General features: G+C 43.0%; 1 protein-coding gene across 2 annotated transcripts; it reads left to right on the top strand.

The window, feature by feature from the left end:
- LGALS12 (galectin 12) lies at window positions 1-26,337 on the top strand. Of its 2 annotated transcripts, none has more exons than XM_073658564.1 (9): window positions 1-104; window positions 14,636-14,724; window positions 16,746-16,959; window positions 17,154-17,273; window positions 17,458-17,496; window positions 21,565-21,591; window positions 21,844-21,932; window positions 24,202-24,364; window positions 25,639-26,337. In XM_073658564.1, the coding sequence occupies exons 1-9, from the start codon at window positions 60-62 to the stop codon at window positions 25,783-25,785; spliced, it is 933 nt and encodes a 310-aa protein (XP_073514665.1). In that variant the 5' UTR covers window positions 1-59; the 3' UTR covers window positions 25,786-26,337. The 2 variants fall into 2 exon arrangements, with proteins under 2 accessions (XP_073514665.1, XP_073514666.1); XM_073658565.1 differs by lacking the exon at window positions 1-104 and adding an exon at window positions 113-228.

Here is a 26,337-nt window from a genome sequence, read left to right as displayed (position 1 = left end):
AAAGGAGTGGTTTCAGAGAACTTCCCTGGCGTGTGACTCATCCATTGCTTGATACAGATATGGATCCCCTGTCCCTGCTGTTACAGCCGCCTGTCTTCTATCCGGTGTGTACAGGATATTCCTGCTTGTTATGTATGATAAGACGCCACATGTCATGTCTGTAGAGGTGCAACAAGTCAGCAGGAAAAGTATAAGAATTTACTATCAGAAATGCATTGACTGAAACTGGTGAGAGGGGTACGAGGGTCTGTTTTACACATGTTCCCCCCCTCTAAACTGAGCACTCTGGAAAGCAAATGGTTAAAATAACAGTAATGAGGCCTAATTATGACTCCGCCTGGCTGGAAAGTTTACAACTTTTCGCTATGATTTCAATGCATATTTAACATCACATTCTAAGGAACTCTAAGTTCTGTTAAGTAGAAACCGCAAAAGTTTTGTAGCCGTAATATTGATGCAGAAATGTCGCTGTATTGTGGTTGTCTTGGGGGGAGGAAGGGGTTTTATGTATTGACAAGAAGCAGAACTCTGATGGGGAGGATGGGCACTTGCATAACATACTTGTTTGTCCTACATATTCTTCATGCCATCCATGTGTTCTGCCAATGTGCACGCAGACCTGTCACTAATCCAGCATTACAGTGCGGCAGATGGTAACTTTCTATAGGGTATGGGACTTTTACTTCCCAATCCACTCAGCACAGCTGACAACCTTTCACACAGTTCAGAGTGGCGAGATAACTAGAGTAATACTTTACTCATGTATTGACGGTGTCAACGGTGCATATTTTCCATTTAAGCGAATGTAGAAAATTTGATTTTTTTTTTTGGGGGGGGGGTTTGCGGAAAACATTGTGCAAATATAACTTTACCCAGCATGTCTTGTGTCACATGTTATTTGAGGAAACACTGTTTATTATTCATTGATATAAAGAAAGCAAAAAAATTGTGGAAGCTTCTCCTACTGAACAGCACGTTTGGCATCCAAGATTTTCACAGACCCATAGACTTGTATGAGTGATTTTGATCTGTGAGTCACATGAAAGACTGATCTGTCGCCATGATTATTTTTTACATGGTCCACAAAAAAAGCCACACGGCTGAAATGGCTATGTGTTCTATCAGTGAAAGATGGGTGTCTGAATGAGACCTAACTGTGACTAAAATGAGGATATTTTCATTGTTGGACTTGATCTTCTAAATGATCCTTTTAGGCCATTCTCCCACTATGAGCTTTTGGTGAGTTTTTCATGTCGCAGATTTTCTGCACCCATTAATTAAATTGGGTTACTTGCTTTTTTTTTCAAAAATACACCTCATAAAAAACTCAACAAAAACTCATCGTGGGAGCGTAGCCTCGGTTAGCGGAGATGTCCGTGTGTTCATGTGTGGAACACCGGTACCGGCGCTTGGGAATCAGTGTACAGATAGCGCTGTTCCCAAGCGCCGAGTTCTGAATGCTGCCTTTCACTCGCCCCCTGGGCCGTGGGGCACTCGGAACCGGGCTTCAGGGCAATGCTGGGAGTAGTAGTGGCGACCCGGTTCCGTGGCTCAGGGTGGTCAGACCAGTGGTAGTCTACTATGTGCTGTAGGTAATGTCCGACTACGCCACCCATGGATTGCGGTCAGGGCTAACCGCCGCTGCAGTGCAGACCGCTGGGGCTGATATAAATGTGCAGCACTGCATAGTACAACTCCCCACGGGAGGAGTATGGCCCCAGGGCAGTATATAATGGATGATGGAGGGGATGATTCCGACCGCGATAGCCAGGAAACGGAGGCCTCTTAAACAGTTCAGGGTCTTTATTAGAACAGGTAATATGACCCAGAAACAGGCCCGGCTAGGAGGGGGCCTGGATGTCTGAGAACAAGTGGGAAGCTGGCCCTGGTCAGGGTGAGGGTGTAGGCCTACCGTGCTCTCTGTGCTCCTTCTGGCTATTCCCCTCCTTGTAGGGTAACAGCCCACGTTCCCGAGCTCACCGTGTCCTCTCGCCCGTATGGCTTGAAACTTGGGTCCCTTTCTACTCCCGGCCTGGTACGGCTTTGCTGGTCCCTTCTGCTGTGGCGGAGCCTCCGGGCTTCTTAGGCCAAGGAACATACAGTCCCCTTCGGACTGGTTATCTGCTGTAGGACTTGGAATCCTCCCAACCTCAGACACCAAAGTCTGATAGATTAGTTTCTTTATCTGCCAGGACAGGCTCACTTCACCTCTTGTCCCTGGCTCGTGGCTCTCCTACTGCCACACGTCCTCTTAGGCTGCAACACAACTGTCTGTCCCTGCTCTGGGACACCTCTCAATCCAGAGACAGGTTGTCCAGTTCTCTCTAACCCTGCCCCCAGTTCCAGCTTTTATAGGGGCCGCCTGCTCCCCCTACTGGCCTGGGACAGGAGGTATTGCATGCTAATGGTCCTTGACTAGAGAACCTCCCCCTTGCTCTCAGACACAGCTTTATTATATTTGTGGCATCCAGGCCAGGGTGACACACCTTCATCATTGTCACCTGCCAGCGCTGCGATCAGCACCAGCAGGGACAATGATGAGAGTAGTAGTGTCTGTCTGCTCCCAGTGTCTCGACCTGTAAAAAAAATCCATATATCACCTAAGTATCCCCCGCTGTAATCCATGCGACTGATCACGCTGAGGAGCAAGCGGGTCCCGGACATCAGCTGAGCTCAGTGAGTGACAGGACACTGCTCATGAGCTCAGCGCAGCTCCGGAGCCCGCTCGCTGCAGGAGTCATTCTCCCCTGCTCCTCGGCGTGATTAGATGGATCACAGCGGGGGACACTTAGGTGAGTATATGGATTTTTTTATTCTTTTTTTTTTTTTTTTTTTTACAGGTCAAGACACCGGGAGCAGACACTATTAGTCTCATCATTGTCCCTGCTGGTGCTGATCACAACGCCGGCAGGGGACAATGATGAGGGCATCGTTCATCACCCGGTACTTGGGAACAGCGCTATCTGTACACTGATTCCCAAGCGCCAGTGTGTGTGCTCCTGATGCTTCACACGGTTGCAACACATGGACGCAGATATCTCTGGTACTGGTTTTTCCAGTACCGGAAATATCCGGACGTGTGAAACCACCCGGACTGTGGGGAGCCAACAGCAGTTAGCCAGCAGGGAGCAGGAGAGTCACTGCCTGAGCTGGGATAGATCATTGCCAGTCAGGTCTTGGACTCATAGGAAAAAATTACCAAAATCTTGAATAACCCCTTTGGATTGATTTATTCTAAATCAGGAGGCATGCTGTAAGAATTGATATTTTTAACTTTATTAGGATTTCCTACCATAAAAGTTTTGACAAACTGGTAGTATATGTAAAGAGCTAAATGGGTATTTCCATATCCAAGATCCTATCCCAATATTCCCAATATGTAGTAGGTGTAGTAATAATAATATTAGCAAAAACTTCCAGTTAGAAATATAGTATAGTTCTTCTGATTCACTATGTCGCTTACCCCATGTGCAGTAGCTTACGTATTCATGCTTATGATTACTAACTGCAAATTGGTTAATTGACATAGTTAATCAGAAGAACTATACTATATTTCTAATTGGAGGTATAAGCTAATATTATTATTTTTATTATTAACCCCTTTACCATCCAAGGTGGTTTGCATGTTAATGAACAGGCCAATTTTTACAATTCTGACCACTGTCACTTTGAGGTAATTACTCTGGAATGATTCAACGGATCCCCCTGATTCTGAGATTGTTTTTTCGTAACATACTGTGGTAAAATTTCTTCAATATCACTTGCGTTTATTTGTGAAAAAAAAACGGAAATTTGGAGAAAATTTTGCAATTTTCAAAATTTTAATTTGTATGCCCTTAAATTAGAGATACACCATTCTAAAAACTGCACCCCACAAGGTGCTCAAAACCACATTCAAGAACTTTATTAACCCTTCAAGTGCTTCACAGGAATTTTTGGAATGTGGAAGAAAAAAATGAACATTTAACTTTTTTTCACAAAAATGTTACTTTAGACCCAATTTTTTTTTCGCACGGGTAACAGGAAAAAATGGACCCCAGAATTTGTTGTGCAATTTCTCCTGAGTAAGCAGATACCCCATATGTGGGGGAAAACCTCTGACTGGGCGCACGGCAGGGTTCGGAAGGGAAGGAGCGCCATTTGACTTTTTGAATGTAAAATTTGTTTGAATACTTAGCGGATGTGCCCCTGATGTGCCTAAACAGTGAAAACTCCCCACAAGTGACACCATTTTGTAAACTAGACCCCTCAGGGAACTTATCTAGATGTGTGGTGAGCACCCTGAACCCCCAAGTGCTTTACAGAAGTTTATAACATGGAGCCTTGAAAATAAAAAATCAAACTTTTTCCACAATTATGATGTTTTAGCCCCAATTTTTTTATTTTCACAAGGGTAAGAGGAGAAAATGGACCCCAAAAACTTTTTGCAATTTCTCCTGAGTACGCCAATACCCCATATGTGGAGAAAATACAGTGTTTGGGCGCACGGTAGAGTTTAGAATGGAAGGAGCACTGTGTGACTTTTTGAACGCAAAATTGTCTGGAATCGAAAGCGGATACCATGTCGCGTTTGGAGAGCCCCTGATGTGCCTAAATAGTGGAAACCCCCCACAAGTGTCTCCATTTTGGAAACTACATCCCTCAAGGATTTTATCAAGGGATATAGTGAACATTTTGAACCCAGAGGTACGACACAGAATTTGATAACATTAGGTCATCATATTGAATAAGTTGTCTTTAGTCTTGAGCGCAAGTGCTCGCTACTTGAGTTTGCATCGGGTACTCAGGTATGCACCATGTATCACAGGTGCTCGAGTGACATGCTCGAGTCCCCACCCGCATGTTTCACAGTTATTAGACACCCAAAAAAAACATGCGGGGATCGCTCGTGCATGGCAGGCAATCCCCGTAAGATTTTTTTGGCCGCGAAGCATATGGGGCGGAGACTCAAGCATGTCACTTGAGCACCCGCGATACTCGGTGCATACCTGAGCACCCGATGCAAACTCAAGTAGCGAGCACTTGCGCACAACACTAGTCGCCATATCGTCATCTTTTTTTTTTTTACTTTTGAAAAAAATCCCTAACCCCAACCCCAACTCTAACCCTAGCACAACCTTAACTCTAGAGTTTATTTTTTACGCCATTCCTCGTGCGGTATAAGTGATTAGACTTCTTTATTCTTCAGATCGGTGCGATTACAGCGATACCAGAATCATATCTGGTTTTTATGATTGACAGCTGTCACACACTAAAAGACGCATCTTTTCCCCCGGCATCTCCTCCTTCCTCCGGCGTTCTGGGCCCGCTCGCCGGAAGTGACGTCATCGCAGGTCCTGTCTCTTCTGGCCTGTGCGTTCCATACTGGGACGCACAGTATGGGCACTCCCAGAGTCGGCAGGCGGGGTCTGGGCGCGCGCACACACCAGGGTGACGTCACCGCAGGTCCTGCTTCCGGCCTGTGTGCCCCACGCCGGGACGCTGATGTTTGAGCGCGTCCCAGGGCCGGCAAGGCCCATATCGATCTGGATTGGCCCTCAAGTGACTGGAAGGGGGAGGGAACTGAGGTTCCTTGCAGGGAGGCACATTTTTTTTCTATAAAAACCTGCCTGAAGACGCCAAAGGTAAGGCTATCTCTACCCTGGAGGGTGACAGATCCAGTATCCCTGCATCTGCAGAGCCCAGCACGCCCTCGGCTACAGTGAGTAGTACCTGGGTGGTCACTAAGGGGTTATCTTAGCCTCTCTTTTAGATGACACTCGATCTCCCCTTCTTCTAGTTACATGGGTCCCCTTCTTTTCCCCTTTCTTAGGAAGACAAGGGCCCGCTTCTAAGAAGGATAAAGACCAGACCTGTGGATGTGGCATCTGTGCTAAAAAATTGTCCTCATCCTATAAGAAGAAGTTGTGCCGACCGTGTACAGATAAAATAATTAAAGAAGAAAAACCCTCTCTAATTGAGGAGCTTAGATCTCTTGTTAAACAGGAAGTCCAGGTAGTTAGTCAGGAAGTCCAAGCTTCTTTTGCTGCGCTGCCTGTTTACTCCTCCTCCAGGCCCTCTCCCTCTAAGAAGAGGAAGATCCAAGAGTTAGACTCAGATGTGGTCTCTATTGACGTTAGTAGCTCTACCTCTGATGATTTGGATGAAATAGCATCCTTAGGGCCTGCCCAAAAAGTTGAAACCGTAAGATATTATTTTTCCTCGGACAACTTAGAAGAATTACTGGACGCAGTTAGAGGCATTATGGGTCTGGAGGAAGTCAAGGTCACCTGTTCCGTTCAAGATGAAATGTTTAGGGGCCTTAGATCAAAAAAGCAGACTGGGTTTCCTGTTCATGAGGTCATTAGAGATCTCTTCCGACAGGAATGGGAATTCCCGGAAAACCGTCTCACCACCCCTTCGGAATTAAAACATAGATTCCTGTTGGAAGGTGAAGAATTTGAGTGGGATTTACCTAAGGTGGACATCCAGGTGGCAAGGGTAGTGAGGAAAACCTCACTTGCCTTTGAGGATTCATCCCAATTGAAGGATCCATTAGACCGAAAAATGGAAAGCATCCTTAAAAAATCATGGGAAACCTCTTCTGCCTCTCTCAAAGCGAATATTTCATCGACTTGTGTGGCCAGATCCCTCTTCAAGTGGGTGGCCCAACTAGGGGAACATCTGTCTCAGGGCAGACCTGTTAGACTCCATCCCTCTCCTTCAAAAAGCCACTTGCTTCTTAGCGGACTCCTCGGCTGAGTCAGTCCGGATCGCGGCTAGGGCAGCTGTCCTATCTCATACTGCTCGCCATGCACTGTGGCTCAAAACACGGAGTGGGGATGTCACCTCTAAGGTTAAACTCTGTTCCATTCCATTTCAAGGGAAATATGTATTTGGGCCAGCACTGGATGATATCATGGAGAAGGCCTCGGATAGGAAGAAAACCATTGCTGAACACAAACAAACAAACTAAAAAACGTCCCTTTCGACCTTCCCAGAGTCACCCCTCACAATATAGGGGAAAGGGAAAGTCTGGGCGCTGGAGCTATCCTAAGGACGGCAAAGGTCGTAACATCCTTGTTCCCCAGCAACAACACCAGCAACAGGACAAGCAATGACTTGGGCCATGCAGGGGGGCGTCTCTCGGATTTCTTTCCCCAGTGGCAGGCAATATCTTCCTGCCAGTGGATCCTCAATACCATCAAGAAGTATCTTCTATTGGAATTCGAGAGTCGCCCCCCTCGGGTCCTGAGGGTCACGTCCCTTCGGGGGGCTTGGGAACTGCTATCAGTTGGTCTACAAAATCTGCTGATGTCCGGGGTGGTGTCTCTGGTCCCCCCTGGCCAGGAGGGTACAGGTCACTACTCAAAAATTTTCCTAATACTGAAACCGTCAGGGACCCCATGCATCATAATCAACCTGAAATCCCTAAACCATCACATCAAATACAGACGATTCAAGATGGAGTCCATAAGATCAACTATTCCCTTAATAGGGAAGGATTATGTCATGTCAACCATAGACCTAAAAGATGCATACTACCACGTGCCAATTCATCTGACCCGCAGGAAGTTCCTGCGCTTTGCGATTTTCAGGGACAACATAACAGAACACTACCAGTACAACGTACTGCCCTTCGGCATCTCTTCAGCATCTCGGATGTTTACGAAGATTATGGCAGAAGTCATTGCACTTATCCAAAAACAAGGTGTCTGCATAATTCCATACCTGGACCACATGCTGATCGTCGCCCCTTCGGTGGGGACTCTCAATCTTCATGTTTCTATAACCTTAAAAACTCTCTGCTCGTTAGGTTGGGGTCGGAACTCCTTCCTTCGTCGAGGAGGAAATTCCTTGGTGTCTTGCTGGACTCCAACATACAAATGTACTTTCTTCCGTTGGAGCATCAAATAGCTCTCAGAACCAAGATCTCAATTTTCAGACACCAGGAGAATCCAACATTGAGAACGACAATGTCTGTATTGGGGTCGATGACGGCCTGTATCCAGTCAGTATCATTGGCTCAGGCCTACTCAAGGTCCCTCCAGGATGATATCCTAAAATCATAGGACAGACAAAGGGACTCACTAAACAAACGGACCAGGACCCCCGGTCGGGTTAAAGCTTCCCTTTCTTGGTGGCTAAGCACCCAAAATCTTCAGTGGGGGATTTCTTGGACCCAGGACCCTCTAATTACAGTGACTACCGAAGCCAGTGTATGAGGCTAGGGAGCCATGGTGGCCCAGACTCCTTTTCAAGGCAGATGGAGTCCCGAGATCAGTGCCAGATCCTCCAACTTCAGGGAGCTGAAGGCAGTAGAAAAAATGCTCACGGCCGCAGTCAACCAAATCCAGGGTACTCGCATCAAGATACTCTCGGACAATGTGACTACAGTTGACTTCCTTCGTCATCAAGGAGGTACGAGTGTAGACAGCCTGAAACAAATTGCAGCTCGAATATTTTCCTGGGCAGAACAACATCTCCTGTCACTTTCGGCAATTCACCTGAAAGGCTCAAACAACATTGAAGCAGAGTTTCTAGGCAGGGAAGACATTCAGCCAGGAGAATGGAGCCTGAATCCTCAAATATTCCAGTCACTGGTAGCAAAATGGGGTCTCCCCGAAGTAGATCTCTTTGCCAGTTGCCTAAACGCAAAACTTGCCCTCTTCTTTTCATTGGACAGCAGAGACAATGCCATAAATTTGGTCGCATTAGCCCATCCCTGGCATTTCAAACTGGTCTATGCGTTTCCTCCAATTCCACTGATGGCAAGAACTATCCAGAAAGTCAGGTTAGAGAGAGTGGCAACAATTCTAGTGGCCCCTCTGTGGCTCAAAAGGCCTTGGCTCGGCGCCATCACAGAACTTTGCCTGGATGGTTCTGTGATACTTCCACCGGTCAACAACCTTCTCTCACAAGGTCCCCTATTTTACCCAAATCCTCAGTGGCTAAACCTTGCAGCCTAGTTACTGAAGCCGAGATCTTAAAATCCAAAGGTCTCTCTGAAGAAGTTATGAGAACTCTTCAAAGTAGGAAACCAGTAACCAATACATACCATACAGCAAAATATGGAAAAAAAATTCCTATCATGGTATGCCCCGGATATTCCTGACACCTCACATCCCAACATTGCTCGGATCCTTGATTTTTTACAGAATGGATTGGAGTTGGGTCTCAAACCTAGTACTCTTAAGGTGCAGATTTCAGCCCTACGTTCCATATTCGACCAAGATTTGGCCTCTCACAGATGGATCAAAAGATTCATAACTTCGGCACTCAGACTTCACCCAAAAATTGAGTCTCATGTCCCATCCTGGGATCTTAACGTGGTGCTCCGGGGTCTAACCCACTCTCCCTTTGAGCCTCTATCCTCCTGCACAATACAGACTCTCTCTCATAAGACTATAGAACCAAAAAAAAGGGAATTGTATGGGAAAAATATCAACAAACCAGATGGTAAATACCCAATCCCAAGAAAAGGCAGCCAGAGAAGAAAGCCATTAAATAATTATACAATTTAATGGTTTCTTCTCTGGCTGCCTTTTCTTGGGATTGGGTATTTACCATCTGGTTTGTTGATATTTTTCCCATACAATTCCCTTTTTTTTGGTTCTATGTTCTCATTAAGGGAAAAATCTAATAGGTGTTGTCTCTCTCATAAGACTGCCTTTTTAGTAGCCATCACTTCAGCACGGAGAGTAGGAGAACTGCAGGCTCTCTCCATCAGAGAACCTTACATGACTGTGACTGAAGATAGGAAGGGTCCAAATGAAGCGTAATTCTATCTCCCAAAGGGGGTTACGGATTTCCATCGTTCCCAGGAAGTCATCCTTCCCTCCTTCTGCCAGGAACCTTCTAATTCAAATGAGGCAGAGTTCCATCTCTTAGATGTCCGCAGAGTTGTTCTTTATTATCTTCAACAGACTGAGTCTTGGAGATTGGATGAAAATCTATTCATACAACACTCAGGACATAACAGGGGAAGGAAGGCAGCTAAATCCACTATAGCAAACTGGATTAAAAAGGCAATTGAGGAAGCCTACATCAACCAACAGATGGATCCACCGATCACCTTAAAAGCTCACTCTACCAGATCCACATCAACTTCTTGGGCCGAAAGAGCGGGCGCTTCTACGTAGCAGATTTGCAGGGCAAATACATGGTCTTCCCTTCACACATTTTGCAAACATTATAGATTAGATTTATCATCCATTAGGGATTTAGCCTTTGGTAGGAAAGTCCTACAAGCTATTGTCCCTCCCTAATAAAATATCGTTGGTATTCCTCCAATGCTGTCGTGGAAGGCTTATTGAGAAAATAGAATTAGTCCTTACCGGTAATTCGGTTTCTAGGAGCCTTCCACGACAGCACGAATTTCCCTCCCTATGGATTCCATATAATTGTCAGGTAACCATTTTTCCAGGTGATCTTCCTGTCCCTCAATAGGGCGTGGACAACATCCTCCAATGCTGTCGTGGAAGGCTTCTAGAAACCGAATTACCGGTAAGGACTAATTCTATTTTTGCATCGCCATATTTTGTCAGACTGTCATGTGACGGCTTGTTTTTTGTGGGATGAGTTGATGTTTTTATTGGTACCACTTTCAGGCATGTGATATTTTTTGATTTTGATTGCTTTCTATTCCGATTTTTGGGAGGCAGAATAAACAGAAACCAACAATTCAGGAATTGTTTTTTTAAAATTTTTTTTATTCTGTTCCTCGGGTGGTAAAATTGATAAGGTAGCTTTATTCTTTGGGTCAGTACGTTTAAAGCGGTACTACATTTATATCGTTTTTCTATATTTTGGCGCTTTTACACAATAAAAGCTATTTTATAGAAAAAATTATTTTTTTGCATCGCTTTATTCTGAGAGCTATAACTTTTTTTTATTTTTCGGCTGATGGAGCTGTATGGCGGCTTGTTTTTTGCAGGACAAGATGACGTTTTCAGCGGTACCATTTTTATTTATATTCTTTTTGATCGCGTGTTATTCCATTTTTTGTTTGGCGGTAAGATGATAAAGCATTGTTTTCTGCTTCGTTTTTATTTTTATTTTTTACCGTGTTCACTAAAGGGGTTAACTAGTGGAAAAGTTTTATAGGTCAGGTCGTTCCGGACGCGGCGATACCAAATATGTGTACTTTTATTGTTGTTTGTTTATTTTTTTTTTCATAATAATATTTATTAATGGGTATATTTATATTTTTATTTTTGGTGGATTATTTTTTTTTTTTTTTAACACTTGTTTTACTTTTATTCTTTGTCCCACTATGGGACTTTCACTTTTTTTTATTCTGATCTCCTGTATAGCATAGGGATGGAGCACTATCCCTGTGCTATACAGGCTGTCAGCGCTGCAGATGCAGAAGATACTTTGGTCATGCACTGCGCATGACCAAAGTATCTTCCTGCTGTCTGGTGACCCGGATGTTGTCATGACGACGTCAGGTCATCATGGCAACATCCGGGAAGCCGCAGTAGACAGCGCTGGACGCCGGCAGGAGAGGTGAGTATCGCGATCACCTCCCCTTGCCACCGCAATGCTGCGATCGACTTCAATCGCAGCATTCCAGGGGTTAATGTGCCGGGAGCGGTGCGGGACCGCTCCCAGCACATAGCACCGGGTGTCAGCTGTGACAATCAGCTGACACCCGGCAGCGATCGCGCCCGCCCAGCCTGTGTGTGGGTGCGATCACAATGACGTACTATTCCGTACTTGGCTGTTAAGTCACAGGGCACAGGTACGCATTAGTACGTCTTGGGCTTTAAAGGGGTTAAACCTGCTACATACTGGGATAAGATCTTGGAGATGGGAATACCCCTTTAAGTCTCCTTGGCATTTTCTGTGCACAAACCTATCTACCTGCTATCTATATACCCTTTGTAGGAAAAATATCCCAAGTAACTGCTGTGCATTATTAGTGCTGAGCTTTAAGAGTATGTGCACACGAAGTGATTTTGCCGCGTTTCCTCCGCCGCGGAAACACTGCTAAAATGCTTGCCAATTGGTCTGCCAGCTATTGCTGTGATAATCCTGATGTGCTGTGCACATGACGCGGAAGTTTCCGCTCAGGGTTACCATTGCGGGGAAAAAAAAGCGCAGCATGTCCACTTTTTGCGCGTTTCCGCAGCAAATTCGCGCACATTGACTATTAATGTCTATACATGCAGATTTGCTACGTTTCAATTAAAGCCAATGAGCGCGAATTTGCGGCGGAATCGCGCTGCAGGTGGTACCCAGGTCGACAGAAGAGGACTACTACACTACTACTCCTCTCAGCCGACTGCCGCTCCCGCTGATAACTGCCGAGCCCGCGTGTCTGCGGTAAAAAAAGAAAGTAAAAAAAAACACTATCATCACCTGTTTGGTCCCCGTGCTCGCTCCCATCAGTGTACTGCGCTGCCAGGACATGCAGTCACGTGAGCGATCAGCTGATCACTTACATGACCTCACCGTGGGAATGTTCCCATGATGGTGAGCTCATCGGGGCTCATCAGCTGATGAACCCCAGTGACCTCACTTCAGCAGAAATGTATACTGATAAGAGTGATTTTACACTCCTGTCAGTATACATTGCGGTCTTCTACAGCAGTGACATCAGTGATTGCTGATGTCACTTCTGTAGAAGTGACACCGATCGCCGAGGGACAATCGTTGGCGGTAATCGTGGACTGCGTCATGACAGCGGACAGGTGAGGGATATGGTTGTTTGTTTTACTTTTTTTTCAGAAGATCGAAGGCTTTGCGGACAGAGTGTACATTATATATATTTTTTTTTTAAAAAACCATGTGCTTTTTATTTCATTAAAATACTTTATTCTGGCCGTGTCTTTTATTGAAAAGGCGGCGATAACTTTACTACGCAGTTAGTAATGGGGGCTTCTTATAGATGCCCTCTATTACTAACCTGGGCTTCACGTCAGCCGCCAATACAAGGCTGACGTGAACCCCAACCCCATTACCCAACTTGCTACAGGACAGTGGGAAGAGCGAGCGGAGGCTAAGCGACAGATTTGGTGCATCTTATGGATGCGCCATTTCTGGGACTGCTGAAAGGTGGTATTAATAGCCGCAGAGGGGGCTAGTAGTCATGGCCCCTTCCCTGGCTATTAATATCAGCCCACAGCTGTCAGTTTAGCCTTTTCTGGTTAGATTTTATAGGGGGACCCCACGTCAATTTTTTTCTGGGGTTCCCCTGTAATCTAGCCAGTAAAGGCTAAACAAACAGCTGTGGGCTGATATTAATAGCCAGGGAACATTGTTGGCTAATGGCCCCTTCACCGGCTAATAATATCAGCCTCCAGTGGTCGGCTTTCCCTCTGCTGATTATAAAAATGACGCAGGAGCCCACGCCATTTTTTTTTTAAATTTTAGGCTCTGTGCCCACGATCCTTATGTAGCAGCGCTTTGGATGCATATTTTTCTTTGCTGCATCCAAAACATTGCATTCTATTGAACGCAGGTAAATCCACATGTGTTCACTGAACCATGCGTATTTACCTCATTCAGTACATTTTAATGGTCAAATTTCTGTTGCAGAGACTAGCGACTCCGCAAGAGAATTTGACATGCTGCGGTCCTGAAAGACGCACCGCATGTCAGTGTCCACGGGTGATTCTCAGCCTTTGATGCAAGCATAGCGGACATGGGATTTCTAGAGATCCCATCCACTATGCTGTAACATCTGGACGCTGTGGGTTTGACGCTGTATAAACACGCAGCAACAAACTTGCAGCGGCTTCTGACCGTGGCCACGTACCCAAACTCACCCGCAGCATGTCAATTTCTGTAGCAGACACGCTAGTCTCCGCTGCAGATTTTGACCAATTAAAGTGTCATTATATGCGGTGGATTCACATGTACCAACAACAAGAGTGCGGCATTAGAACACTGCGTTTTGTATGCAGCAAAAATACGCTGTGTCCAAAGCGCTGCTGAGTGCTATTCGTGGGGACGTAGTGGCTAACGAAACAGCTGTAAGCTGTTAATAATGGCACCTTCCTAGGCTAAAAATAGCAGCTCACAGCTGCCCTAGAAATTACATGAATGGAAATGCTAATGACATTGGGCGAATGGGATTAGCTGACACCTAGTTCTTTTGTTTGGTGAAGACAAGGTGTCAATCAAACCCTTTCATCACCAAACCTAATTAAACTAAAGTAAAGAGTTAAATAAACAGACAATGAGAAAACACTTTATTTGAAACACAACAGACACATTCTTTAATCAGTTAAATTAACCACTATACTCACCCCAGTTCTGACCATAAACCAAGGGTTTAAGCAATGTCCCACTAAATAACTTTATATAGCTCCAAAAAACATTCATTGATGTACAAAAACTCTTCAAAAACAGCACAAAAAATGCATAAAAATGTGGCAAAACCTCACGGTTTTATGGCAGCATTTTTCCTGCCAAGGAGATGCAGAAACATTCAGGAAATTTCTGCTTTAAATCCTGAACGTGCGCACATAGCCTAAGACCCATTATTCAGTGTATTGTGGAATATTCTGTGTATAAAATATAACTTCAATTTGTTTGAAATATTTGTAAATATTTTAATATGTTTCTGAATAGCAAATATGTGAAGACCACCAATTTTCTTGTGCATTTTTTACTGATTGTGTTACTTTGCTTTATGGTTATACAGTTTGTTCCTTATGCATGCACGATATTTGGGGGTCTGCAACATGGACGGATGATACTTATACAAGGACGTGTTGCCAGTGATGCTGCTCGGTATGTGGCTCAATGCACTTGTCTGCTGTTTCCCTTTTTTTTATTATCCATTCCAGTTTTACCTTTATGATATTTAGGTATCCCTCTCTGTCATAGAACTTGATTCATTATTGTGTTTACGATTGGTTTTGTTTAGTTTCTGGTGCTTTAAGCCTTGTGTTTGATTTGCACCAGCTTCGCCTTTTAATTTGCACATTTTTTGAAGTCTATTAGAAGTGTTCTCCTATTTTTTTTTTTTAATTCTCTCCATTGTAGGTGTCATTTGTTTTCCAGATATTAGAAATCCATTTATCAATTGCTACGTTTTAAAAAATTGCAACATTTTTCTGGAAATGTACTCTAGTCCTTTACCGGAGTATTATTATTATTATTGCTAATAATAATATTTGTTAATTATTATTTGTTATTATTAATAATAATAATAACAAATAATAATAATAAAATATAATAATAATATTATATTTTTTATTATTATTATCATATTATTATTATTATTATTATTATTATTATTATGCCATCAACTTTTTGCACAAATGTTATGATTGTGTGCAACATATTGACGAATTTGGTGGAAATATGTCAACGAATACCATGAATCAAAAAATAGAAAAGTGACTTGGGAAAAAAAAATGGATGGAGGACATGCTCTGCCAGCACCATTATAGTCTATGGCCCCGTCGGCGCATACATAAGGATCCCGTTTTAGCGGGGGATTCAAATATAAGCCCCAAAGGGGCCACCGAGCAGGTGTCGGAACGCAATGTGAAAGCATCCTTAGGCCTAATTCAGATGTCCATGTTTCACATACTGATTTTATATTGGTAGAAGACGCACCCTTTATAGTCTATGGGGATGTTCACATGTTCATGACTTTTTGTGGACCGTGTGTCCGCGCAGAAAATAAGCTTTGTAAATTACTCATTTATCAATACGAGAAAAACACTGACACAAGCTATTTTTCAGGTAATAAAGTTTAATTACTGTATGATATGAAAGTTCTACAACTTTCTGTTATACCTTTTTTTCAGTTCCGCACTATTTTAAAGTTTCTTTATTTGATACCAGTGAATGCAAACATTTCTGTTTTATATCAAATGAGTTACAATCTTTTGTAAGGTTCCTTTTACTACATACAATTGTTAAAGTTTTTTTTTTTTGCAAGAAAGCAGAAAACCTTTTAATGTATAAAATCCGAATCAAATACATACAGTTCTTCTTGAAAAAGCGTTTTTTTGTTATGTAATCTGAGAGCAGCATGATGTAAGGGCAGAGACACTGATTCCAACAGTGTCACTTACTAGCCTGTGTGCTGTTTAAAAAAAAAAAAATCAGTGTGAGATTATCACTACAGGAGTAGGTGTTTCTTGCCTCCTGGTCCAGCCACACCCTCAGCACTTATTAGCATATTTCTTCTTATGCACAGTGTACACAGAAAGCTGCCAATCACTGGTGTGGGCGGGGTTATACACAGCTCAGCATTCTGAGCTCTGCTAGATCTGCAGCAGAGAAAACTCTGATTGTATCACAACTGCTGCACCCAGTTAACTAAGTGATACATCGCTGGAATCCGGGTCTCTGTCTGTACATTATGCTGCTGTCAGATTACATAGCAAGAACTTGGTGACAGATTCTCTTTAAGCAATTACCATTATAAACCTATTTAGAAATAAGATGGGGAAACATTGAAAAACTCCTGGAACATCAGTTGGATATCTTGTGGCTATGAGTGATACAATATAAATTTTTATTCCTCCACATTACAGTAGCCATAGTGTACCTCTTCATGCCTCCAATCTTATATTGCTAATAAGAATACATATTTAGTATCCCTTAATTAGAAGTACCTACCAAAATAAGGCATTTCATAAGCTACAAATCCATAGTTGGGATGGTATCTGCAATACTCTTATTGCTCGGAGAGTCGTGGTGGTGACACGCTGGAGTTAGGGGGGTTATTTCTGATAGTGTGTTTCATACACTTGGTATAACTATGAGTTTGGTAAAATCTGTTTGATTCCCAGGTTCCAAATAGACTTTCAGTGCGGCTGCAGCACTCGTCCTCGCTCTGACATCGCCTTTCACTTCAATCCACGCTTTTCTTCTTCGGATGCCCATGTTATCTGTAATACCATGTGCAGGGATCAGTGGCAAGATGAGCAGAAATTCTCAGGCTTCCCACTTAGAAAAGGAGGGGCTTTTGTGCTTCTATTTCTTTTTCTTGCAGACAAAGTAAAGGTAAGAGACTGATAAGATGCAATCTGATAAGGCTTTATAATTTCAGAAAAAAAGAAACGGCAGCCCAAATTGCAACGCTCTGCAGATTGTGGCTCTGGGAAGAAGAGGAGCAAAAAAAAACAAGAACAGAAAAACCCAAGGTGGTGTAGGGGTTAACTATTCTTACGTGACATGACATTCTTTCTTCTGTATAGGTCAGCATTGGGGGACAGCATTTCCTGGACTTCACCTATCGTCTCCCCCTCCGTGACGTGGACACATTGGGGATTTATGGAGATGTCACTGTAAAGGAGATCTCGTTTCTGAGCAGTAATGTAAGTTGGGACATTTACAGTCTAACATTGTTTCGTTTTTGGAAGCCTCATAATCTGGCTGTTAATGTAACTATCTTTACTTTACTTTTTCCATGTTCTTGTCCTATTAACTCATGGTTTATGCATTGGAAATATAATATCTATATAAGTTATAACAACTTTTTTTTTTTTATTATTCCAATAGCCTTATCATGCTGAAATGACCGATTATCCGCTCTGCCAGGTAATAGAATTCTGACCTTCTAATGTGCAATAAAAAACTATTGTCTGCTACTGCGTTAGCCAGAAAAATCAAAATACATTTATGCCAAAAAAATACAAAAAGTATTCTAGAAGTGATTAGCTAACCAGAAAGCAAATATAATTTTCTCTCGGTTAATAATCGCATCACTCCAAGAATACTTTTGTCTTTTTGGGCATAAAAGTATTTACATATGATCTATAGCCAATACAATAAAATGCAATATTCAGTTTATTCACCAGATGGAGCCACTGTGTGATAATACAATGTGAATGTTCTTGATCTTCATGGTTTTAAAAGTAGTTGTACTCTAGAGTAAAAAAGGTTGGCCACTACTTAATTTATTAATGACGTATCCTTAGGATAGGCCATCAATATCTAATCGGTGGGGGTGCAAAAATAATTGTACTCTGTTACACGCACGCTGCTAGGTTCATGAATTCTTTGGAATCCTGGGGGAACCGTTACTCAGAGAGACCAAAGGCTGCAGCTTCTCTCAGGCACACAGGGGTATTGACCTTCAAGCACAGACACGTAGTTTGTTTCACTTGCTGACCAGACACACTTGACAAGAGTCCTCATAAACGGTAGAACAGTAGCATTTAAGAAGAAGCCGCACAGCCAGTGCAAGTTAAGCCTTATGAGCAACAGGCTCCAGTGACAAACAGTACAGTTTCCTTAGCAGCACAGCAGTTTACAGTCTTCATTAATGAACACAGCATTCTTTACAGCACAATGAGGTGGAGGAGGGGGAGGGTTTGCTGAGGGAGATGATCCCTGTGACACCATTTCTTCCAGTCCTTATCTTTATGCCTGACAATACTCTGCACTGCTTGTTCAGGAACTCTACCTGACCTGTGCTTAGCTTCACTCCTGACTTGAATCCTTTTCACTTGCAGGGATGCTTCGGTGAGATACAGAACACACACACCACCTTTCTCTTCGGCTCCAGCCAGACAGTGAACAACTTTCCCACAATCCCCCTGGGGCTCTGATAAAACACTCTCCTATGACTCTGTTAACCCCCCTAGTTGCTGGATGCTTTCAAAGCACCAGCACTACTTCTGCATGTCACATCTAGAATTAAAGGGGTTGGCCACTACTTTTTTTTTTTTTTTTATTGATGGCCTATCCTTGGGCAGGCCACCAATATCTCTTTGGTGAGGGTGCGAAAAACAGCACTCCTGCCCATCAGTTGTTACTAGCACTGGTAACACAGTAGCTACATTAAAACTATAGAGGCCGCTGTCGGGTAGTGCAGGTCCACCCTCTATTCATTTTGAATAGAGGGTGGATCTGCAGTATCCGACCGCAGCCACTATGGAAATTACAGAGCTGTTTTGTTCCGACAGAATCCGGGGTGCTGAATGTTACAAAGAATTAGAAGTTTCTCTTCCTGTTACCAGAAGGTCCTAATTTGTAATGAGGACTGTTATGAAGGAGAAATGGTCAGGATAAAGGCAAAAATAATTAAAAAAAAATTCATCTAAATGTAACCTACCAGAAAAGCTGCTCTTAGGTTCCGATCCTTGGATTTGCAGTCGGGCAGGGACTTGCATTAGTTGTAGGGTGGACAGTTATATGCTTTCTGTGCTTGTCTCCGAAACAACCTTGTGAAAAAGACTCTGTGCAAACCCATTATTATTCCTATATCCTCTATACACTAATGTAAAGCAATGCTTCCAGGAGAAAACAATTCCATATATTTTTTTTTGGAGCACTATAGAGCATACCACATTTTTTTTTTCTTTTCCAGTTTGTGAGGAACCTGCTCAAGTCTTCTCTATGAAACAATAGTCATATGGGCCATGGAGGCACCTTGGAGATCTCAGTTGCAGTCCTGTTATGGTGCTGCTAAAATCAGAGCCACAATCCAGCCATGTGCATGCCCCAGGGTCACACAAAACAATTTTGGAAGGATTGTTTGTCTACAAAAAATGCACAAACAAGATCAGAATTTGACATTCTGGTTAAAATAAAGGGTTTCGGCTTGTCTGGTTAAGGTGAATCCAACTTTGCGATGTTCATTTTATAACCTCTTTGAGCTCTGATATGAGTACCCATATTGCTCGATAATTTTGAGAGGGTTCTTATTTCGGCAGCAGGTTTTTTTTTTCGCCCAGAGAATATCTGTGCTACAGACTGCAGGTCACAGCTGTGGCAACGATTGACACATAGGTACTGGTGGATTGTCATCCACTAGAGAACCATATAAATTAGACTCTATTTTATGCTCCTAAAACTCTGTAAGCCTAAATTCACACAAGTTGTCAGGAATTCCCACACAGCAATGACACCGGGGAGATCACGCGATACCTCACCGTGCCGTCACGCTGTCAGTATCTCGCAATCCAGACTACTCGGTACGTGGGTATCGACAAGCGACCAGTGAGAGTATGGCGTCACACCTCTGAGTTCCAAAGCCTGGAATCTGTGTTTACGCCCTCTGTACGGTCACTGTCAGCTTCACGATAGCCCAATTATTATATTCTCTGCCACCACCATCCAGATTTGAAATATATACAGGCCTGGGCGGACGCCTGCGTTTTAGTAGCGTATATGTTTTCGGGGGAGGAAACGATTACAGGACAAAAGAAACAGAACTATTAAATTTTATATTTAATCCAAAAGTGAGGCAGTGTTTAGGAAAAATATATACACAAGGATGTTGCAAAGGAGACATTACAATACATAAGCAGATGCACAAATAGACCCGGATAAAAGGAGAAACTTACACTATAAAGACCACTGCGACGATTCAATATAGGTGGAGCAAAAGATAGGAAAGACAGCGCACATAGGGCTTTATCCGTATAAAAGTAAATACCAGGTCCCACAATCAGTCTGACTCACCTTCTGAGGTTGTGTGAGTCACAACCAACTGTGAAGCACCTGTCAGATGGCCGCTGCAGGAGACCCCGCTGATCAGGAAACAAATGAGAGGAGATAAGAAGCCGGGCTGATCCTCCGCGCTGGTCCAGAGACACACAAGGATTAATCATAAACCAAAACTTTCTTTATTCCTTGGCCTACGCTTTTCGTGGCTACACTGCCACTTCCTCAGGGCAGCCCTGAGGAAGTGGCAGTGTAGCCACGAAACACGTAGGCCAAGGAATAAAGAAAGTTTTGGTTTATCATTAATCCTTATGTGTCTCTGGACCAGCGCGGAGGATCAGCCCGGCTTCTTATCTCCTCTCATTGATAAATATAGGTGGAGGGGAGACGCTCCATTTACTGTTATCGAACAGTCTTGTTGCTGTGAAATTGCTTTTTATTCAGTCAAGTTTCTGATGCTTTTAGGCCCGGGGTCTGAAAGAAATCCCCACCTCCTGTGGTAATTATGTTTCCCCCCTCCCCTGCATGTCACAGTGCCTGGATTTGGCTGCTGCAACTGCACATCACAGGGCACTGTAACGTGCTGGAAAGGGGGGAAACATTGTAATTACCACAGTAGGCGGGATTTCTTCCGAGCTTGGAAGCATCAGAAACTTGACTGACTAAAAAGACATTTCACAGCAACAAGACCTCTAATATGGGGCATACAGATAGGTATAGATTTACATTTCTATCACTTGTATGCCCATATTAGAGGTCAGATAAGTGCTAGGGGGTGACAGATTCCCTTTAAAATTTACTAGATCGAATAGTTTCCTAAATTAACAAATTGCAATGAATATGCAAAATTTGATCCGTATGGGATCCGCTGCAATTTTATTTTATTTCAGCCTTTTTTTTTTTTTAAACACAGATTCGGGCCATCAAAAAATAAAAAATACGGTCATCTGAGCAGCCCAATTGATTATATTGATCTCAGTGCCCTCCTTGCGATGTCCATTTTTTTTCATGGACCGTGCTCGGACCAAAAATACGATCATGTGAACTTGGCCTAAATTAGCTGATAAGGAGCAGGAGCCCCCTTAATTTTAAGTATTACACAAAGGGGATCCTTTGCTGTCTGTGTCCACCCTTGCAAACAATAATGGCTTTATCGTTTTGTGCAAAACTGATCAACTTTTTAAATTAATATTTGTTCATTTTTATTTCTTTAAGCCTTTAAAATCTGGAAATTCAGATCTGGTAAGTGCTTTTACATATGTGATCTTATAGAAAATACATTAAAACCTTGTGGCATGTGCATCCACCGCACTGAGAGAAAGCACAGACTGCCATTGTATGTATATAGTTATATTGTTCAAGGACAAAGGTACAGTCATAAGATTTACGCTTTGTCTGTGACTTGTGTCCAAATCCGTTTCTGTAATGTATAAAAATACATTCATATATTAGGACATCAGTTATAGAATGACCTTCTTTTTCTTTTGCAAACAGAATCTTCCCCTGTCCAGGCCATTGCCCATGGGCTTGTCAGAAGGTCAGATGATCTTGGTTCGCGGATCGGTGACTGAAAACCCACAAGAGTCAGTTAACTATGATTTTCTTATGCTATTTCATTATGTCATGTATTTCTATAATATTGTGTTATATTGTCGATGCTCAAGAGTAGTTTGACAGCAAAACAAAATCTGCAACTTACCATTTTATTTTTATGACGCTCAGGTCTTCTTTCTTGGTAGTGTGGCCATTGGTTCCAATTGAGCATCAGGGCCTGGGTGCAGTTGTTACTTCTGTACCCCTTATAATTGATCTAGGCAGTATGACTAGTTTGTTGTAAGAGGGTGACCTGAGTGGTAATGTTCCTCTTCCCCCTGTGTGAATATAATGTTGTACCTTATTTTTATATAAGACTGTTTCATATTGCGTACTGTCTGATGTATTAGTTACAGGGTCAGTATAGGACAGGTATAGATAGTGTTGTAGTAGGAATGGGGTAGTGCAGAAGTGGGCACAATAGCATAGGAAGTATTTAGTTATTAGTCAGAAAACAGTTAAGGGGTTCAGGAGCTGCTCCAGTGTGGGAGGAGGAGGACAGTGAAGAACTAGTGGGACACTTCCTGATGTTGTAGTTAGTCAGAGAGAGAGATGTGACAGAGCTGTAGTTGGAGGTCCAGGGGGCACCAGGACCACGGTTTGTCCAGCAGCAGAGGAACGTCAGTCAGAAACTCTGAAGCAGATATTTCCTTAACGTTCGGGGCCTATGGTTCACAAGAGCCACAGAGTAGCATGTCTCAAAACCTTCCCAGAAGGGGAAGACTGTACGGGACTCTTAGAACTGCAGTGTCTCATAGGCCAAAAAGGTCAACTATGGAAGGGATAGCTCAGGACAAACGGACCATGAACATCAATATGTGCTGTGCAATGGACTTTGAACCTGGAAAAGTGTGTACCCAATACTGCGTGTTCCACTATGTTGAATTTGGACATTTAAGTAAAGTTATTTTTTATAAAATGGAGTGGAAGTCCCCTAGTGTGTGTGTGTGGGTCGGTTCCTGAAGTGAAGAACCGAAAACAGCAAAGACCTGCAGCCAAAATGTGAGTGATACGCACCGCACAGGAAAAATAGGACATTGTTCTTTTGTAGGGAGCCAAGGTGTAGGAACACAGCAGCCCCTCGACACCACTACTGCTCTGGGATCCTCACAAAATTGGCGTAGTCGGCAGGACAAAATCATGCATCGTGAGAACGAGACAGATGCGGGGAAGATTTCAGTGAAAGCTAAGATGGCAAATGATGGCGTGGAGGCTGGCAATAGCTCCACCCATCATGGGCGTCCTGAGCGCAAAACGGTGCGAAAAACTGTCTGGTATGGATGCCAGGCTGGACCAATGATGCAGCCCCCTATGAGTGGTGCCTGCGCGCAGTGGGCGCGGCTAAGAAAGAAGAAACCCTGCCCGTTAATGCAGATCCCTGATATGAAGGAAGAAACAGAAGCCGAACTGGCGGAGTGTCCGGAAGTGGCTCCAGGCATCTGTTCTTCCATTCCATAGGGCCATTTATTTTTCCATCCACATCTTTGAAGTCCTCTTACTTTTGCATCTATGAATGCAAGTCTTAGCATAAGGAAATACGTGCAGCAGTTACTCAGGAGTAACCTGAGGGATTACTATTTTTCCTTCCCCACCAATCACTCAAAAGTTTGCTAAGAAGTGTTCAGCTCAGGAATCAGCAGCACATAGCTCCGGCCTGAGAGCACACACAGCAGAATATGGATGCAATAAATAGAAAGTCCAAAGCTTTCTGCTGCTTCTGTCTCCTGAGCTGAACACCTCATTTAAGTGATTAGTGGTGGTCTCAGGACATGGACCCTCACCCAACTACATGCAATTAAAATGGCTGAAAAAGATTTAAAAAAAAATATGTTGAGCGTTTACTTACTCTTTAAACCATACCTATTAGACTTTTCAGATAACTTTTCAAAATAAACTGTTGTTCCTATTACTAAGTCTCTAAACGATCTCTAATTTTCAGTTGTCTCTGAGCTAGTGGAGACTAGCTGCCATGGTGTCTCCAATACACGGGACACAGAGACATGAGGGAATCCTGCTTCCTTATCTCTTTGTTACACAGACATCATATAGCAGTACTGAGCCATATAGTCTCTTCAGTTCATGTATAACGTAGGCACAAGCATGGCTATTCTGTATATAGTATATATTCAGCCTTATTACATAGGACATTATCACCTTTATATGATCTGTATTGTAGGTGATAACACTGGTGTTTATTATTCTACTGGAAGATTTGGTGTTTTACACCAGTATCTGACACATTTGATGTATTGTCTATAGGATAACTCTCTCATTGAAATCTAAGAATAACGTCCCTTTTAAACTTACTGCGAGCTTCAAAGGTGAATCTTTGTCCTACAACTACTCCACGGGACAGTCATGGGGGGAGCCACAACAAATCCAGACGCCTTTCTTTGTGTTTCATGCACAGAAATATTTTGAGGTAAGCTCTTTGGCTATGAGATAGGTGTGCGGTGACGCTTACAGCAAGCAACAGGTCTGTGAGTTACCAATATTATCAGCGATCAGTTCTATCACCATGACATACAAACTGGAGTAATGCCTGGAATATCCTTTTATAGCTCATACTTTGTCTTTAGCTTTGTAGACATTTATTAAGAGTGCTACTTCCTGTGAACAAATTTACCATGAATGCAACCTGTCACACCACTTTAACAAAAAAATAAATAAAAATATATTTTTTTAATAAGCCTTAAAGAAAATGTCAGCAGGTTTTTGATGTGTACTCTGAGAACAGAATAATGTAAGGACTGAGACTCTGATTCCAGTGATGTGTCACTTACTGGGGTGTTTTGCTGTTTCAATAAAATCAGTGTTTTATCAACTGGAGATCATCACTATAGAACCAGGTGTCTCGTGCCTGCTAGTCCTCCTGCTCTGTGTCACCCCGCCCCCACACCACTGATTAGCAGCTTTCTGTCAATGTACAGTATACACAGCTGTCAATCAGTGGTGTGGGCGGGGTTATATATGGCTCAGATTTCTGAGCTCTGCTAGATCTGCAGCAGAGAAAATTGTGACTAGCCAGTGACACCTCGCAGGAATCAGGGTTTCTGCCCCTACATCATGCTGCTCTCAGATTACATGGGGAAAAATGTTATGAGTTTAAAAAATTCTATGAGAATGTTTTCATACATACCGGAGACACGTACACATGCACTCCCATTATAGTCTATGGAGCTGTGTATATATCCCTGTTTTCACATGTAGACATGGCCGTTTTTTTTTTCCGGCAGTACGGATGATGTGTGTGCCGGCCATGTGGCATGTACCAGAATAGAATGCAGAACAGAAGTTAAAGATGTACAAAGATATAGATAGTTAGATATGAGGTACATAGAAAAATAGATATCCATGAGATATATAATAAGTGCCGTGTGTGTAGCTTACTGTACATGTAGTAATCTAATAAATGAAAAAACTACGTGGGGTCCTCCCCATTTAGAGGTAAAGCAGACAGCTAAGAGCTGATATTATCAGGCTGGGAAGGTCCATAGTTATTGGGCCCAATAACCATGTATCCTCTCAGCCTGATAACATCAGTTCACAGCTGTCTGCTTTACCTTTGCTGGTTACCATGCTGAGCATAAATGCTTCTAATAGAGTAGTAGGCAATAAAAAAAAAATTATACTAGGGTTTTGTTTTGTAACAATTTTTTTTTCTTTTTTTTTTTTTTTTTTCCCCGCTAAATTCAGATACTAATCCTTCCGGAGTCTGGCATGTTCAGACTTGCCATCAACGGGGCGCCTCTTGGTGACTTTGCTCCTCCAGAACTGGACCTGAAATCCATGGATGAGCTCCGGATAGAGGGCAGCGCCCTGATATACTTTGTTAAATGCTGATCTGAAGTATCTGTGGATCTCCTTCCTTGATCAATGGACACTTGTGCTTCTACTCTGAAGACCAATAAGACCCATCTGGACTGGCAGACCCTCCCATGCTGCTTTGACCAGCTTTTATCTCACACTTTGGGACATCAGTTGTTCTGTAGGTGCTGACAATGTGCCTTGTTACATTTAGTTTCAAACATGTGCAAAGCCATTGGAGGTGATTTCATCCACATTCCATGTAATTCTGCAGTCCTATGTCACTGAATACTGCACCCGAGAGGCCCTTCAGTGAAGATATCTAGGAGTAAGTTTTTGCAATAATTTTTTTTTTGAAGCAAACTACTTACCAGTATAAGAATATATATAAAGTCACTTGTGCCAAATATCACAAGACTGTTGTATCTGCACCCTAAACCGCAGTGGATGCAATGAAAGCAGCCGCCTCAACTCCTCCATTGTTCCTTTTTATGACAAAAGACTCTGACAGTGATGCACACGGTATCTGCTAAATTCACTGCATTTATTATACATTCATTGCAAAACAAAATAAAATCATCCACTACA

This window comes from Phyllobates terribilis, unplaced genomic scaffold (genome assembly GCF_046119375.1).
Source record: "Phyllobates terribilis strain yellow unplaced genomic scaffold, ASM4611937v1 Scaffold_13__5_contigs__length_258822181, whole genome shotgun sequence".
NCBI lineage: Eukaryota > Metazoa > Chordata > Amphibia > Anura > Dendrobatidae > Phyllobates > Phyllobates terribilis.
Note: the sequence above shows the minus strand (reverse complement) of the source record. Positions and strands in the feature narration are given on the sequence as shown.

Excerpts from the sequence above, each read along its gene's own strand:
- LGALS12 (XM_073658564.1), top strand. The coding sequence starts at position 60 with ATGGATCCCCTGTCCCTGCTGTTACAGCCGCCTGTCTTCTATCCG. Across the intron at positions 17,274-17,457 it reads TCTCGTTTCTGAGCAGTAAT|CCTTATCATGCTGAAATGAC; the intron begins GTAAGTTGGGAC and ends TTATTCCAATAG. Across the intron at positions 21,933-24,201 it reads GTGACTGAAAACCCACAAGA|GATAACTCTCTCATTGAAAT; the intron begins GTCAGTTAACTA and ends TATTGTCTATAG.